At 37.2% G+C, this 18,662-nt stretch overlaps 1 protein-coding gene across 7 annotated transcripts in view; it reads left to right on the top strand.

Annotated features, from left to right (window-relative positions):
- The window catches only part of PRR16 (proline rich 16), a 143,680-nt gene that overhangs the window by 81,676 nt on the left and 43,342 nt on the right, over positions 1 to 18,662 (top strand). For 4 of the 7 annotated variants that reach the window (XR_004982103.2, XR_008508976.1, XR_004982107.1 and 1 more), the window contains exon 2: positions 13,065 to 13,959. Coding sequence is in view for 1 of the 7 variants with exons in the window: in XM_036403688.2 (XP_036259581.1) it covers positions 13,065 to 13,823 (759 nt within the window). In the remaining 6 variants the exon portion in view is untranslated. The remainder of the gene's footprint in view (positions 1 to 13,064; positions 13,960 to 18,662) is intronic. The other 3 variants (XR_008508977.1, XR_004982106.2, XM_036403688.2) reach the window with 1 other exon arrangement.

Below are 18,662 nucleotides of genomic sequence, written 5' to 3'. Positions count from 1 at the left end.
CCCTGATCCAACCTAGGGATCACCGCTGGCCTCAGGTCTGCGTGTGGACAAGGAGCTTTTTGCCAAAACTCTTTCCATGCAGCCATCCAGGCAGCTGTTCATCCACCAAATGGTCCATCCAACAAACCTATGTGTCTCCAATTTAGAGGCAAGGATATCACCCTGTGAAACAGTGTCCAAAGCTTTGCATAAGTACAGGTAGACAGTGTCAATTGCTCTGCTCTTATCCACCAGTGCTCCCTTATCCACCAATAGCTCCATCACAGAAGACAAGATTTCCCCTCTGTAAAGCCATGCTGGCTCTTTCCAGTACCTCTTTGTTTTCCATGTGTCTTAGCATGGTTTCCAGGAGAATCTGCTTCATAAGCTTGCCTGACACAGAGCTAAGGCTGACTGCTCTATATATCCCCAGGTCTCCCACTTTATCTTTTTTAAAAATAGGGATTATAGTTCCCTTTTTCCAGTCATCAGGAACTTCACGTGACTGCCATGATTTTTCAAGTATGATGGATAGGGACATAACAATTCGTCTACCACTTCCCTCAGAACTCATAGAATTTAATTTAATGTTAACTTTTCCTTATCCCTGAATTACCATCTTCAATATGTTACATCTAGCCCAAAAGAAATGTCTTAATTCCTACCAGGAAGATGCAATCTACCTAGCTCTGTATAAAGGGTTTTCTCTTTTAAAGGTACCTAATGTCTCAGAACTTACGGCACTTAAGTAAATGTAGTTCTTTTGACTGAACCTAGTGAAAATTTCTTATGCCTTTTAAAAATTAAGTGCAAACCGATAATATTTTAATAAGGTTCATTTGAAACTGTAAAATAATTTTCAATACTTACCTTTCTTTAGACATTTCAGGATTGCTTAATTTTTCAAACACAGATTATATTTTTCATGCATTTTGCAGCACTTTCTCAAGTTAAAAAGATATGCTTTTTACCTTGGTATTCAGGTTCATTTTTGGGCCTGAACCCCAAGTCTACATTCATAACTTACTTTTGCTTTGCCAAAAGGGAAAATATTGACTCTAGAATAATAGGTGTCAGTATTAAAATATGAGTTACGGCTTTATAGTCTACATGTATAATTTTCTTTTCACTAATAGCCCAGAAAATGAAACAGCTGTTTGTTCAGTGCTATCTGAAAAGATTTTGAACAGCACTATATCTGATGAGATTCATGGTATCTTTCAATGCATACACCAGAGTCTCGTGTGCTTAACATCTCACCAACCATGTTCTTTTGAATGGCGGAACTGCATTTTTCTTTGAATCAAAGCCAGCCAAGATGACCTCCATAGGATAGCAGCAGAAGGGGGCACTTGATCTGTCTTTCTAGTTCTTCTCTGTGCATCCTGCCAGCTGCACTGGAAAAATTCCCTTTTTACATCTTTACATCTAAGGACCACTTCAAAATACCAGGTACGAAACATTTCATTCCTGCTGCCACAAGTACTACAGTTATAAGGAAGAGATTGAGGTTTATAAGGATGAGATGAGGTGAGGACTCTTCAAAGTGGATTGTTGGCAATCAAAGAAATGCTTTAGTAGTTGAGGCATTGTGTGATTGACCTGAGCAGAATTTCTGATATATGGAGGGAATGAGGAGAGGCGGGAAGAGAGAGGGGGAGAAGAAGAAGGGGGAGAGAGATTGGGGAGAGAGAAAGGGAGAGGAAGGAAAAAAGTATTCCTGTCTTGTAAACCCCAGAAGACATTGTGAAAGGAAGGTGCAGCAAATATAGACAGCTATTTTTTTTTCCTCTTGTCTTGAGGTTTGGATCAGATTTTCTATATATAGTCAAAATCACTATAGAAATAATTACTGAAATAAATAAATTTAAATTAAATATTCCATATAATTTTTAGTAAGATGCTCGCTCAACTAAAAACGCTTTTCATGAAATCCAAAAAGCAAAACCAGGCTTCAAAGGCTAAACATCAACAAGTCTTTTAAAGGAGTCAATCATTTTGACTTTATCTTTTGGTTGGAAATTTGTGGTAGCTGTACTGAATCTTGACTGCAGTTTGTTATTTGCATGGCTGAGGCAGACACCCACCCTGCTCACCACTGTGTTTTCCAAATCTGTTTTCTACTCCCTGCACAATGTATTCTACTACTGTAGTTTACTTCTGTAAGGGAATTATTGACTTACCTAGGAGAACAGACCTCTTCAGAATTTCACCTTCAGCCTGTCATTAACACCTCTGAAAGTCATGCCTCTCTTTTGCATTAGAAACAGCAAAACTAACTTTATCCAAAGGAAACCTATGCCACAGATCCTTTATCCAAAGGAAACCTATGCCACAGATGCAAAAGCATCTGAACTGAGTACACAGGAGAGGGACTGGACCACCAGCAGTAAAAACACAGTGTTGTGGTACTGAGTATTATACCGTGTACCTTGTGGGATGCCCAAATTCTCTTTTAATAGTTCAGTATTGCAGGGAGTGCACGTGTGTTACAGCCAAATAGGCCCAGCAGTTTTTTGGGATGTGTAAAAGCAAAAGAAAAAGCAAAGAAAAGTAAAAGCAAAGAAAACTTTCTGGTTTTTTTTGTGTTATTAGCTAGCTGATCTGCAACAAGAAGCAGAATTGGAGCAGCAGCCAAAAACATGAGCTAATGGTCTTACAAGGACAAAAATTTAATAGTCTTAGCTTGAAAAAACATCTGCAGTATTGTATTTTGGCACACTGAAATGATTATCTCCATCAAATGTCCTGGAAATACCTGAGCTAGAGATTTCCTGGGTTTTTAATTTTTTTTTTAATTTTGTTTTTTTTGGAGGGGGCAGTGTATATCATTGCAAACATTCAAACATTAGCTAAAAATTCCGCTCCTTTACCTTTGCTCCTCATGCATTCCCAATTTATTAATTTCTTTTTGGACTGGAAGGCAGATAGATAGCTTTCTTTGAACTCTAAAATAAGTGACTTTGATTGCATTCAGCTTTAACTGTAAAACATCTAACCATCTATGTAAACAGGTAATATTACATTGTTTGCTTTGAATTTTGTTAAACAACTCTCTTGGCAATGATCCTATTATGGAAATGTGAATGTGCAATTATTGTTGAATCATTTATTTATTTATTTAAAAATACTTAGCTACAGTTTGCTCACACTGTCTGAAATACGTTAGTCATAATCACTTGAAGGGCTCAGTTTTAGATGTCTTATAAACAGACAAAAGCTTAATATATAGAACAGAAAATGACATAAAACTGTTTTTATATATACTTCTCAGGTGCCAATTGAAAGGAATCTGAAAAAAATTGTATTCTTAAATATTAAGAAAAAATACTATTTTAATTAAATTACTAAAATATGTTGTGATATACTGTGAGCCGAGGTCATTTAACTTGGAGCAACAAATAATTAAAAGGCAACCATTAATTTTAAACCTTTATGGTTCATAGCAATTACTTTATCTGTTAACAGAGTTTGCTTATTCATTACTTTTACTTATTAGTGGTGTAAGCTTACCATGGGCTGTCTCCTGTGATGTGTTTTGCCCAGTACATCCAGATGGAAAAGATCAGATTGAGTTCCAAGAAGCTTTCAATAGGGTCATTATTGCAAAATATTCTGTACTCTCTCATTCTTGGAAAAATGTCTGTAGTACTCTTACTTCCTGGTGTTCTGTGCAGCTCACCAGCAGAGTGAGGGGGAGGTGGGAGCTTGTGCATTTAAGACCTCTCAGCAGAAAAAGATGCAAACTTTCTAATAATAATCATCATTACCTATAGCATTGTTTTTATCCTGGCAGATAGTTCAACCTGTTGCATAAACAGAACATCTTTCAAGGATAGGACTTATCAACAGAAAGAGTATTTAATGTGTGTCTGAAAGAAGGTCTATTGCATTAGCAGGCTTTCCATCTTTTTGAGTGTAAAAAGCAGAGAATGCTGTCACTTCATCTAAAATTTGCTTTAAATTTTGTATTTAATCCTCTTGTTCTGTTCATCTGTGTTGAAACTGTATTTTAAAAACTGTCCAACAGGAGTAAGTACTTCCCGGTAAATGTAAATTTCTTGCACATTTCATTTGGGCTTAAATGTGACTTTGGAGCTGTAACCTAAATGGTGCTGAAATACTAAAATATGGATGCCATCTAGACTCAAAGGGATATTTTACTAATAAAATACTTTAAATCATAATGTCCAACAGCCTAACATGTAGTCTCAGAAAAGATATATTGGCTGTTCTTGGAGAATGGGGTTTTTTGTTTTAGTACAAAAGGATGATAAACTTTTTTTTCTGGAACCTGTTTTAGAGGGCCAGGGGAAAGGGAAGGATGCCAATTAATACTCTGCATAGTGAGATGGTTTATTTAAAATCAGAGAAATATACCCAGTTCTTAAGATTAAGATTAACAAAAGAATTGCAGTGAAATTGTTTATCAGCTTCTCAGCAAATTTATTTTGGATATGCTAAATATTTAATTCAGAGCTATGATGTTACACGGTTTTTTTGTTTGTTTGTTTGTTTATTTGTTTGTTTGTTTGTTTAACGATAGCTGTTAGTAAGGTATTTGAAAAGTGTACCTAGGAAAGTATTTATGAAAATATGTGATTTTTCTAATCCTACAAAGGAACTTCTAGTCTCCACAGTTCCCATGGTTAGCATTAATTAACGTACTTTTAGGAACTCCTACATTCTGTTTACCTTAATAGTTAAGAGCTTGGACAAATATTTAGCATTCATTTAAATTTATATGATTTCTAATTAGGCAAATCACTGTATTTGTAGTCGTTGCGAATGGCTGTTTATGTCAAAGATTTTTATGTAGGGAGTAAAATCTCTAAGATTTTGTGCTATTGCATTTACAGCTGGTTTACAACACGTTTATTCAGAAAACATTAGCAATAATGAGAGTGCACAGATTAACCATTCCTTGGTTTTTGTCAACATGCAGACATCTTCAATTTTGTTACATTTTGAGAAAGCAAAGCAGTAGTAAGCTGCAAGGAGTAGAACTGAAACATGTAAACAAGGATTTAATATTAATTCCCCAAAATTTTCTACAGGGAAGGCCTTTTACTTTTATTACATGCGTATTTAAGCATAGAATTCTGATTAGCAGTTTGTCTTTTAAATTTCCTTCTTTGTGCCAATGAATTTAAAAGAATTGTTTGCAGAATTATCTATCAGATGTATATGTGATGTGCCCAGCTTCATCCTTTTTTTTTCTTATCTAATAATATAAAGATAAAATTTGGATATTCTTTTTAAATAGTCATGCAGGCTACCATCTACCATGTCAAATCTAAATTTGAAGAGTAAGAAAAATAAAGGAGTATAAGTGACATCAGTCAATTGCAGTAGACGAAAAATTGCTTATTTCCCATTAAGTTCCAGTTTTCTTTGTGAGTTGTGAAATCAACTTTTCCTTATATTTTATGAGGCAGTCTTCATTCATTCATTTGTTTAGTATTTAAAAGCTTTTTTTTTTATTTCCTAGTCCTGAGTATTTTTTCAGTGTTGACCTACTTGCTGCTCTCCCAATCTGCTTTTGAACAGATTCCAGGGTAGCACTGGGTTAACTCAGCTAGCTAGTTAGCACTGCTGCCCATAGAGACATGCATTGTACTTGCTTTTCCGTGTCTGTGGACTGGTTTGCTGTGCTTACGCAGTGCTGAGCCTGAGCTGCAGTTTGTCTTTAAGCATGGGTAACGTGCTACACGTGAAATCATTGCACTTCTTGCCAGAGTTAAGACAAGTGTCATCATTCTGTGATGATCTAGATGTGGCAAAATGGATTTAATCTGCTTTATTTTTAGTGAAATTATTTATTTTCCTATATTGACAAATATGAGATGATGTGAGTATATCGCTCATTTCCAGTATTTCAACTGGAAGTGTGGAATTCTGTTGCCATTAAAAACGAATGAGACCAAATCAAAACTGACTTGTTCCGATTAATATTTTAGAATGGCTATTTTTTGTTACAAATATTATTTGACCTTGCTTTTTTCAGAAGGATTTTTTTGTTTGTTTTTTACTTTATTTTCTCAGGGTTCTGTTTGTTTATCATAGTTTTATCAGGCTTCTTCTGTGTGTGACAAGAATCGTAATTGTACTATTCATCATGAATATATGCTACATATCTGCCTTCATGTCTCTGTTCTTCCAAACAACATCCCTCTGAGACTTCATCCAAAAGTGTTCACAGGAGAATTGCCACGGCTATGTCAAATTCTTAAATGGGAACATGAGGAGCAGCTTGCTGTAATTTCTTTTCTTTTTTTTTTTTCCCTTATTATTTTGTCATGGAAGAAAAGGCTTTAAAAAAAAAAAAAAGGATTTTGAATGTTGGCTTCCCAGTTTCCTTTCCCTGAACTGCTAATTCAGAATCATGATGCTGAGTTTTCATGGCCATTTTAGATTCTCAGGAGCCCAACATAGTCATAAATTTTCACTTACATGTTTATTTCCAGCCTAACTTGGCGTTCAGTCTACTTCACAATGTAAGGGAGCAGTTGAGTAATAGCTGTCACTGAAAAATAGGCATTTTGAATTTCATTTATTTACAGAGGCTTAGATGGAATGTACTGCATCCAGCTCTGGGGCCCCCAGTATAGAAAGGACATTGATCTGCTGGAGCAAATCCAGAGCCAATCAGGGGGTCAGAGGGATGGAGCACCTCTCCTATGAGGAAAAGCTGAGAGAACTGGGATTGTCCAGCCTGGAGAAGGGAAGGCTGTGGGATGACCCCACTGCAGCCTTCCAGTATCAGAAGAGAGATGGAGAGAGGCTTTTTGCAAAGGCATGTCGTGATAATACAAAAGAAATGGCTTCAAAATGAAAGAGAATAGGTTTAGATTAGATCTCAGGAAGAAATCCATTTCTGCAAGGGTGGTGAGGCACTGGAACAGGCTTCCCAGGGAACCTGGGGGTGCCTGCTTCCTGACAGTGTTCAAGGCCCGGTTGGATAAGGCTTTTAGCAGACAGATCTAGTGGAAGGTGTTCCTGCTCATGGGCAGGGGGTTGGAATTTGATGGAATTAGGTGATCTTTGAGACCTTGTCCAGCCTAGGGTATCTGTGACAATGTGTTAGTGTACTCTAAAGCATACTACTAGTTTGCTGATGTTACTAATGTATTCTTTGCCCAAAACTTTGTGGTGGCAAAGACTTGATGTATGTAACTTTGCTTAAGATAGGGTTGATTTCTTGGATGCTCTAACATCCAAGGGCTTCACACCAGCCTTGCCCTTTCCAGCTGCTGCATTATGAGTGACTAAGCTGCTGAAATACTACTGTAAGAGAAAGCTGAACTAATCTGCATGGAAGTTTGTATTTACTCAAATACTGAATTAATCCCCAGTGCTTTGTTACAGTGTTTTAGCATAAACAGACATTACTTATTAATACAGCTTCATATACAAAGATGCTGATAGATACATTGTAAAAACAAACAAAAAAAACAACCCACAAGCCAATTGCAAGACTGAGAGAGATTCTGTAGCTGTATTCACAAAACAGCTGTATTCTGATTCACAAAACAGCTACAGCTTGAGTTTATGCAAGTTCATTAAGCACTTTGTCTATAAAAGCCCCTTTTTTTTTCTCTCAAGCAGAAAGAGGTGTAGGTGGCATTTCTGTGTAATGAAGGTGGGTAACTGGAGGATACTTGGGCAGATGCCAAAAGCTGGCGCAGGTTCAACCAGATATAGGCATGTTCATATGCTCACTGTAGATAAGTGTGTCAAGATCTGCTTAATACAACATCAGCTAGGAAGTTCTTCAGTGAGAAATTGAGAATGGAATAAAGTTCTACACAAATATTTCTGTGTGACTTTTCTAGTGTTCTGTCCTGAGCACTTGCTTTTTGTAATTTTTCACAATATTGTACTAAGTAGACCACTTGTCTCTCCTGATACAGCTTTTCTTTTGCTTTCTTTTGGCAATTTTTTAGCTTACACAACATTATACACTTGTTTCTAGTCTAATTTTGGTTCTTTTTCTTCTTGACCTGGAAGCTGTATTCTCTGGGGATTGGGGATAGGGAAGGGGACAGGTAGCAATGTAGAGAAGTTTGCTGTAGGAAAATACAAAAGATATGACCATGGAGTGAAGCTGAAATGCAAGCACCAGAGAAAAGGTTATTATTCTGCTGTTATGCAGCTTAAACTGTAAAGGGAGATATTAGTTCTCACTGTTAACAGGGACCTCTGCTTCCTTAATTTTTAACTCTGGGGTAATTTGGGATTTACAGGCACTTGGTAAGGAAGAAGCTTTGTTTGTGTCCTTAGATATCACAGACCTAATAACAGAATATTCTGAGTTGGAAGGGACCCACAAGAATCATCAAAGCCAACTCTGAAGTGAATGGTCCATGCAGAGATCAAAGCCAGAACCCTGGCATTATTAGCAGCATGATCTGACCAGCTGGGCTAGTCTCATGTTTCCTGTATATATTGAACTTCATTTTTGTCAACAAAGGTCTAATAACTGTACAGGAAATCATAAGCTAAAGTGATGGGAATGTAAATAGTTTGACAGTTTTTCTAGAAGATTCTGGTACTAATTGTAGCAAGTGAACAATTTTTGTAGGATGAGAGGTGCAATCATGAGATGTTAGAGCTACGGATATAGCATGTTTCCCAGTCCTTTACTTAAAGCCAAGAGCTGGCTCTTCATGGTAGAGCTGATTGCTCTTATTCTTAATTACATATTTATTTTTGTGGCTTGTCAGGTAGCTAATTTTTGCACAAAAGGTGCAATATTTGTCTATGTCAAACTTTGCAAGTTTTTGGGATTGCTTTAAAAATAAAAAAAGAAAATACATTTTATTCCATTTATTTTGTCCACCATTTTTTTCATTTCACCACAATTTATTTTATTCTCCGAACAAGAACTAGTCTCATGACATGATTTGATTTTGGTTGATTTAAAATCAAATTCAGCATCTGTCCATTACTATTGATTTTCTAGTAAGCTTCAGCAAACTTTTAAATCTCATAGCTGCACATAGCTATGGTGTAGTACAAAAGAGTACTACATGAATTATACCTATTCCATCTCAGAAGTAATATCACCTAAGTTCCATCTTGCTTATGCAGCTTTTTTGAGAGCCACTAGCCTGTATAGAAGCAAGTAATAAAAAAAAGAAAAAAAAAGAAAAAAAAAAGAAATCTAGTTTGTAAATCCATGTGAATCTTTGAAAAACATTTTAAAAACGCAAATGGCTGAACATCTTAAGATATATTACACATTTTTACTTCTGTGAACTTTAAAAATCATGAATCTTTAAATGTATATTAATTTCCTTCCTGAAAAGCAATTTGCTTTTTTATTTAAATGTCGCAAAAAAGCTCAGCAATTGTATGTGGTGGATTGAGGGCAGACAGTGGATTCTATATTCAGTATTCTGTATTCTACATTCAATATATGAACATTGGGACCTTCCTTTAAATAGGAGGAAAAACAAAACTAGTGAATCATCTATCGTAAGGAGACAACAAAACTCTCCATAAATGTACTTTGGATGTATATTAGATAATCACACAAAGAAACAGTGAAAAAAAGTCTTTGTGACTAATTGTAGAGACACTTTTCCGAGAAGTTTATTAATACAAGCAAGAAGTACAAGTACGTGTTACTTTCTGTGTCTTGTTTTAGTCTTATGATTACAAGTTAGATTCTTGGAATGAGATCCTGGCATCCTGTGAGAAATACAGGGTTTTGAGTATTGGTATAATCAAGTTAGGACATTTGCCCGTAAAAGGCCTTCAACAGAGGAGCTAAAAACTAGACAAAACTTACAAGTACAGCTCAAACAATGGAAATACTAGGTCAGAATAGGCTGCTTTTAATAATCACAAGACTTTTTCTTGGACTAGATTCTGAAGTTCTTTTAAACAGGAACTGCAATTTGACCTCAGTGGAAAAGCAATATGTTATGCTAGCTCTGTATTTTTAAGCAACTTTATATAAAAATTTAGTAACATTGAGGATTGAGTTAACTGTAAAATGTCTTTGCATTGCAAATGGTTTGCAACTTCAGTGGGGATTTTGGGGTTTTTTTGTTGTTAGTTGGGGTTGAATAAGTTTTTTTTTCCTTTTTACCTGAACTTGATTTTACTGGTTAGTTTTCCATGCTCTGTTAGTTGCAGCACAGAATTTCTGAGTCCAAATGCATGTTGCCAAGAGTGTAATCCTGTATTTTGGTAGAGAAATCCAACTCTAGGCACCTAATATTGTTTAGATAATTAGATATCTGAGATGAGATAAGAATAGACTGATGTCCTGGTTCATTCAGGAGTGTCACATTGGATTCTACAAAGCTTGAAGCCTCAGGATACTGCTGCAGGGCAGAAGTGGGCATATCTGCAGAGTTCAAATCCAGTTAATGGCTAAGGGGCTCCTTGAACTATAAAATTAGGTATCCCCAATATTTGTAAATGTGAATCAAGTCCTGTTTTATTCAGAAATGAAAGAATGGGCACATTTCTGCACAACTAGAGCACCTTTATCTTTTTTCCTTTTTTTTTTTTTTTAATTAACATTCTCTCTCTTACTTCCATAGAGGATGCACTCTGAAACAAGGGATGTTGTTTTGTTTTTAACTACAACAGTTTTGCTGTGTTAGTCATGAGTTCTCATGTTGCTTTTTCATCTTGTTTGAATTTTACCTTCTGGGACAAAAAAGCAGAAGAAAAGAACAGCATACAGACTCACAACTCATGGTGGGAATGAATCTAGACAGATAAACTGTGTTGTTGTGTCAGAGCCATTTCATGCTGGATTTATGTTCTACAAACAGATAAGTGACAAAAAAAAATTTGATGTGTACTACACATTTGCCCAGAAGGCATGAGATAAACTCTGTAGTCATTAACTTGAAGGGTAGTTCATAAACAGAGTTTCCTGTACTCTTGAGAAAATTTTTTGCTCTGCAATGCATAATTTTTCTGTTTCTTTGCCTGTCCAGGAATTTCTTTGGTTTATTTTGCATCAATCCATTCTATTACTGTTTTAATTTAATAAAAGATGATAGGATGCAGTAGGATATTTAGATATATATAGGCAGACCCTTATATTTACACAAATCTGTCCAGAGGGATGTTTAAATTTCAGGCTTACTGTCCAGAACTTGACTTTTTTTTCTTTGTTCCTGTTTCCTTCTGAGAAATTCTCTCTGCCTTATTTTGCTTATGTAATGGAAGGTGATAATAAGAGTTCTTTTACTTGTAAACTGTCATTCTTGGAACGAATTTTCGTACAGATGGGATTTGTCTACCTTTATTGTGAAATTTTCTTGAGTTCTTATATGCTGTACCCTGGAGGGGATGTGTGGGATCTGGCAGCTACTAGAGTTCAACTGTACGTTTCAACTGTGAGAATTATTCTTTTATTCCTTATTATTTCAGGGATTTAATGTCTCTGTTTTAAGGGTATATTTTTTCTTTTTTTTTCTTTTTTTTTTCTTTTTGAGAAAAAATAGAAATTTAAATGCAACATGATACTGGACTTAGAATATTGAATGAATTAGTTGTTTGCAATACTTTTAGAGAAAAATTATTGTAAAGTTTTTTCAAAGATGCTTGAAAGCTCTCTGAATGATGCTTATTTGCATGTTTGCTGGTTTTAGGAGAAGGAGACCACTAAACTGAATTGATGCATATGAATTTTTATGAATTTTGTGTTATGCAACTCAGCTTACAGTATGAGCAGTGAAAGCTGGAGTGCTTTTTCATTTTATGGTGGTTTTGCTTTTATTATTTACCTTTTACTACTGGACACAGAAGTGGGGGACTGATTTGACTGAATAAAAAGTCACTGCCTTCAGTAGTGGCTTTCATGTTTTTTGCAGTTATTATGTGGCTCATATGCCTAAAAATAGTTTGAAATCAGTAGTATTAGCACCAAATTATTGAAAGCAGGAAGTAGAAATGAAAGTTTCTGTGGCACAATGGCCACATCTGGTTTCATTTCAGATGTGTTGGGTTGCCTCCTCCAGAACATCACAGGTCTCCCAGAAGGACCCAAAGAAATGGCACAGGTTTTTATTCATGCACCAAAGTTAGTTAGCAACATTAGCTACTAATTACTTTAGGTACACCCTGGGAGGCTGTGAAGGACAGAGATCAGTTTTTAAATGTGTCCCAGTGCTACTTCCTGTGGCATCTGTTGTAGTTATGTGTAGCTCATAACTACAGTTGTTCAACTGGGTACTGAGTTAAATGCAGTTTGCAGGAAGGGCTTTTAATTGTCATATGAAAAACGTCTCTACCAAGCAAACGCACCGTTGGTTTCATGCCATATTAAAAAATCAGTAGAGAAGGGATTCTTGAGGACTAGAAAAGATCTAGCAATGTAGAATCTAAAACCAGAATTCTGGGAGGTAGAGGAAAACTTCAAATAAAGTGCATGAGTTCTTAAATACTTGTGAGTGGAAACCAAGCAACATTTTCAGCAAATGCTATTTCAGGATTTTTTTTGAGGATTTCAGATCTTATGGAAAGTGCTCATAAAGGGAGATAACAGAAAAGAGATTTTTGTTTCTCAGAGTCTCTTTTATGTTAAAAAATGTCAGAAAATTGTGTATCAATCATATGATTCTACATGTATAATATCGCCTATGCAGAGAATGCATATTTAAATCTAGAGTGTTTGAAAGGTCAGAGCTAAAAGATGCTCTGCAGAATTTTTGGGTTCAGAAGCTGTCATGTAGAAGCTAAAGATGAACAATTTTGTCTCCTCCTGCACCGGAAGGCAAAGCATAATGCTGAAGAATTACACTTCACTCACTATGATATTACCAAGTAAACCCTGGAGGGGAAGAAAGGGAATTTCATTCTAGACTGTTTCAAGTTATATTTCTCTTGTGTTCAGGTGATGAGCTAGCAAACTAGCCATCCTTATCATTATTGTTGTCGTCATTTTTATTATGATGATTTTATTACATTGACAAGAGAAAAGAAATAATGGTCAAAAAAATTGGATGCTTCAGTTCTGGGGAAGACAAGCTGATAGCGGAGAATGGTTTAGTTTTTTTGTGCCTTCTCTGAGGCATGCTTTTCTCACTGTTCTCACTCTGGCTGTTGTGCAGGTGGTTGACCAGATTGACACACTGACATGTGATCTGCAGCTGGAGGATGAGATGACAGACAGTTCCAAAACAGACACCCTGAACAGCAGCTCCAGCAGCACAACAGCCTCCAGCCTGGAGAAGGTGAAGGTGCGGGGCAGCGCGCCCCTCATCAAGCCGCCCGCGCACCCCTCTGCCATCCTCACCGTGCTGCGGAAGCCCAACCCGCCGCCTCCTCCCCCTCGGCTGACGCCTGTCAGGTGCGATGAGCCCCCCAGGCTGCCTCCCTTGGCCAACCCACTCAAGACCAATGGCACCCTGCTGCGGAACGGGGGCCTGCCCGCGGGCCCGGGCCGCATCCCAAACGGAGATGTGTGCTGTGTGCCGAACAGTGGCCTGGAGACGGTGGTGATGCCACCGCTGGCGCACAGGGCAGAGAAGGAGCGGTGTGCCCAGGCGGGAGCCAGGGAGCGCGTGCGGTTCAGCGAGAAGGTCCAGTACCACGGATACTGCCCCGACTGTGATGTTCGCTACAACATCAAAAACAGGGAGGTGCATTTGCACAGCGAGCCGGCCCGGGCTGCAGGCAAGCTGCCACACCAGTGCCCTCCTCTGCCACCTCCTCCACCTCCACTGCCTCCATTTCTTCTGGAAAATGGAGGGTTGGGGATAAGTCCCAGTAATAGCTTTCCTCCTCCAAGAACTGCAACTGTGCCTCCACAAACCGCGCCAAAACCCCAGAAGACCATCTTGAGGAAATCAACCACTACAACAGTGTGAAGTATGCCCCTTGTAATAACTCTTTGTTTTTTCCTATATATAAACATAAATAGGTAATGAGCACTTTCTACTTGAGCAATAAAAAGACCCAATGTATTACACCCTGTGTCGAGTGAAGTGGCATAAAAATCACATGGTAAGTACAAAGAGGAACACTTGGTGGTCTTACCCTTTTGGCAAAGGGTGCTGGAAAAATATTCATTCTTTAGCACTGATGTTGTAAACATCTGTAGCAGTTTCTTATTTGTAGCATGGTTTAAAAGACAAAAGAAAATTCAGTGTGAAAATACTGCATAGCGATATGTGATAGGTTTCAGTCTGATATAAGGGAATAACCATTTCTCTCCTGGGTTTTGGGACTTTTCAAATGTCTTTTGATGAAGCCAAGTGGAGTACCAGGTAACAGCCTTTGACTGAATTCTAGCAAATGCTTTTTTTCTCTTCATGCGTGCTTGAGCAAACTCAGTGTATGTGGGGTGGTTGCAGTAGGGGGTAATCACTGGACTCTCAGCAGCTTGGTCTTTGGTGGGGAAGTATAATTGAAAAAAATAGTTGAAATGTGTGTTGGTGTGGCTCTGAAAACTGAGTTGCATTTTGTTTCTCACTGTCTCAGTGCATCGCTCCTGATGTAAAGTACCAAGTCTGAGATGAGCAGGGATGGTCCCATTACCTTCCCTTTTTTCCTCCATCTGCAAAATGGTAGTGATATTTTATCTCACTGTGCAATGGCAGTAGGCTGGAAAAACAAAGCCCAGTCCTGTGTTTTTCACAAAGCTTTTGTCTGGTGCAAATCTTCTTTTTGAAGGCAAAGAAAATGTTGCTTAAGGCCTCCAGGGACATCCACTTAATTCATGTAAAGAGCTTTGAAGTTGAAAAGCTCTGTGCAATTATGGAGCATTAACATGCAAAACAAGATATTTTACATGTTATCACATTTTGATGGTGAACCCAATTAATATTCTTACTAGTTGAAAAAAAGTCCTCAGTGTTTTTAATTATTTTATGACAGAATAACCTTTTATTCTCACAAAGATAATTGCAGGGATTTAGAGTTTAAAAAAACATCCAGTCAATGAATAAATCTGATAAAAATCTGTTATTTACAAAACATATACCAAAATAGTCTCAATGGCCAACACAAATGCAATACTAAAAAAAATTATGCTTATTTCAGCTGAAATATAAAAAGTACTTTATGGCAAAACGGAAAAAAAATCCGACAAAACAGATTTTGAATTTTAATTTCTATTTACATCTAGTAATAGGTATTAAACAGATATTGTGTTCTCCTGTATAGGTATTCTAGTATTTAAACCAAAATAATAAGAATAATTGTAACAAAAGTCCCATCAGATGACTACTGTTTGTAAATCTTTGCATTAAGCAAACATTTTATTTTGTGCAAATACACATACAGGGTCTAAAGCGTCATTAAGTATTCCCTGCATAAAAGGCAAAGAAAGGAAATCATCCTAAATTCTTAATCATGCTTTGCCCTCATGCCTCCTGTGTGTTTTTCATGATGCACTTTACATTTGGTATTGTTTGACTATACTTAGTCCCACAAGAGCTGCTGCCAAGTGCAGCGAGTCCAGGCGCTTGCAGCAGGAGACAGGAACTCATCCTGCATCTGTACAAGATCTTTGCTGCCCAGATCAGGATTATGGCAGGTGGATTCTGCTCACGTGCTGGAACTCCACAGCACCTCCCTTGCTCATACATTGAAAACTGCTTTTGAAATCACTGGAACAATGTGCAGACATATCCACATTGCATAGCTGTAGGATTTTCTTTTAAAAAGAAAATTCCTGCTGTCCTTACAATATCACTGCTGTACAGATCATACACCTGTTATGAGCTAGTTTAGTATTTTTTTTCATTCTTATACAAGCTACTGTTTACAAGAAATAAGATAATGCAAATCAAATATTGTGCTTAAAATATTAAAGAAAAAATGCTGAGTAATTTTAGAGCGTGATGGTGCATATGTGTTACCTCACTTGACTTAGTTTTTTTGGTATGAACTCACCTCTGACAGCAGAGTGCTACATTTCTCCTCTGGGCTTGTCAGAGTCTCGTGAACATGTTAGCACCTCCAGACTGGATGCTTCACTCAGTGGATGGGGACTGATGTACATGTAAATTTCAGTTTTGTTACTATCAGCTCTGGAAAGCTTAACCAGCATCCGAGTTTCAGCAGTTAATGTTCAGTTTGGTACCCAACATCTTGTCTCTCATACTTTGTCTTCTCCTTCAGAAGTGCTTTCTTATCTTTTTCCCTATAGCTCCTGAGTATCTTCATAAGATATGGCTCTGCCATGAAAAGATGTGGGTTTTCAAATGCAATGCTATCTCTGACCAGCAGCTTCAAAATGTGATGGAAAAACATTGTTTTTCAGCAAAGTTTGACAACCCAGGCTTTCTTTAATACAAAATATTCCAAGGTCTCTGTTGAATCATAATACAAACATTGAATCAGTTATATTTTAATGAGAGCGTCTCTGGCCTGTGTCCCATTGTAAGGTAGTTTTTGTCAGAGTAATAATTTCTCATTAATAACATGTCAGAATAAAATTAAGGTTAAAACAGGTAAACTTGCAAAATGTGCAAAATAATTAACTAAATTTTGCAGCACTGTTTGGAAACTAGTAATAGAAATGGTGTAACAACAAATGTAGTAGTGTATTCAGTCAGCAGTATTTTTTACTTTTATATGAGGAATGTAAAGTATGTGAAGCATTTTTGAACACCTACAAAATAGTGTGCTTCACACTTTAGTAAGGAATACCCAATAAACTAACTGGACAGGAGTTGTCTGCATTTGTAATGTAAATGTAATAGTCTCTGAGATTACATTTAGTGTTTTGCAAATATGTTTATACCTGAAAAAAATGAAAGTCCAGCAGCAGTACTCAGAGCTTTAATTCAGTATTTGCCATCCCATCAGTCTGCTGTATAGCTTTAGTTCCCTAAGGTCTCAGCTGTCCAGATCTAGACTTCCCAAATGCAAATAGGAGAAGGTTGATTCTATCAGTTTAATGAAGGGGACAAGTTTAGGAAAATTAGTATTAAAAAATGAAAATTACCTTATTTGTAATAATGGCATTCATTAAAAAGGTTAACCCATGAATGCATTGCAAGAAAGGAAAACTTGGAGAGTAAAATCCAATAACAATCCTTTTGAAGGATGCAAGGTAGGAATCTTCAAAAAGATAATGTATTTTTCTGCCACCTGGTAAAAGTCACTGTTCTTCCTTCTGTCTTGTTGTCTGAGTTGTTACACCTTTCATCACATCATCAATTTTCTTAAAAACAAGAAAAAATTCCAAATCATCATCGATATTTTTTTATTATTAGATCAATATCTTATTTAAAATGCGATGTGAAGTAAGTCAAGTACACTACAGCCCTTGTTATTAGCTTTCTTCAGATTATATCTTTATTGGTTTTGAAGCAGAGAGCAGTATGACTCCTTTAATTACCAGAGAGATTTTATGTGGATGTTTGCTCAGATCTCTTTCTTTCCATGTTCTAATTATGGCTTTCCTTTCAGTAATGTCACAAACAGTAATCTTACATGTTCATGTAAAATCATACCATGGCTACTGTGTCACTTGTCTGATGTAGTCTTAAAGTAGGCATGAGTACTGGGCACATATTTTTGCAGAGGCAGCATTTCTCACACCCCTATATATGTGCTGTGAGACATGCTTTTTCAGGGGCAGTATGTGTGTGTTTAGAAGCAAAATATCCACTGCTCAAACTGGTAATCATATTGAAGGCATAATCCTCACAGGTGCAGAAAGGTCTTGCAAGTGAGGTGTGCACAGAGGAATGTGGTAGAAATGTGTATGGTTAACCTTGCTAAGAACAATTGCTAGAATACTCAATATAAAAAAAATATTTGGTATCTGTTACATAAACATATATTTTGTAGGGATATTTGTGATCTATCTCATATCTACGTGCTGCAGCCTAAAATTTCTGTATCTGTATTGGCACAGACCACAACTGAAGCAACAGCAGCAGCAGCAGCATCAGCAGCACTGGTGTTACTGGGTTAGTATCCTGTGGATCAATGCTTGCAAACTGCAGTACAGCCTCATCTTTGGTAGCAGTTACATGTTGATGGGATTTAGTTGGCAAAAAGTAGCGGGGATTTTATCTCAATCACTTGTTTTGTGGTGGCTAATAGTCCAACAGAGCAAGTTTCTCAACCAGTCATAATTTTGGAAAGGGATTGTAGTAATCCATCTTGGGATAGCCCTGGGGAGCACAAGCAAGCTGACTTTCATTTCTGATCTTAGATGCTTGACATGTCTCTAACTCATGCTGGTCAAAGAGCTCTCCTGTTGGCTGAGACTGGAGCTGCTGGGATGAATGGACCTGACCATGCATCCTGCTGCAGGCGAGAGGCCCGTGCTCGAGTCAGCCAGTGCACATCTGCTCCTGTTCTCTGAGCCCTCGCATATTTTCATGTATGGCAATGTTCTTGTTGCTACATGTGGGAGAGTTTTGTTAAGAAATGACACCTGCTCCATGTTCATCAGCTGAGCTGTATTGTTTCAGTGGTGAAGCATGGCTGGTATTTAAGTTCTTGGTCATTTGTAATGCTAAATCTTTAGAAATTTTGAAGGAAGGGTTTTCTTACTTTTGAGGTAATCTTTCTCCTGTTTTCATCATAACTGCATGATGAAAAATCATCATGCAGTTATGATGAAGGTGGAGTAGAAGGTTTCATACTTTGAGGGATTGATAGCCCTTATTGAAGGGCTATGTATCTTTTGTTGCATGAAAATGGTTTTTATAGATAGCTGAGAAAAAAGTAGAACATAAATT

The sequence above is a fragment of the Molothrus ater genome, chromosome Z (assembly GCF_012460135.2).
Source record: "Molothrus ater isolate BHLD 08-10-18 breed brown headed cowbird chromosome Z, BPBGC_Mater_1.1, whole genome shotgun sequence".
Lineage (NCBI taxonomy): Eukaryota > Metazoa > Chordata > Aves > Passeriformes > Icteridae > Molothrus > Molothrus ater.
Note: the sequence above shows the minus strand (reverse complement) of the source record. Positions and strands in the feature narration are given on the sequence as shown.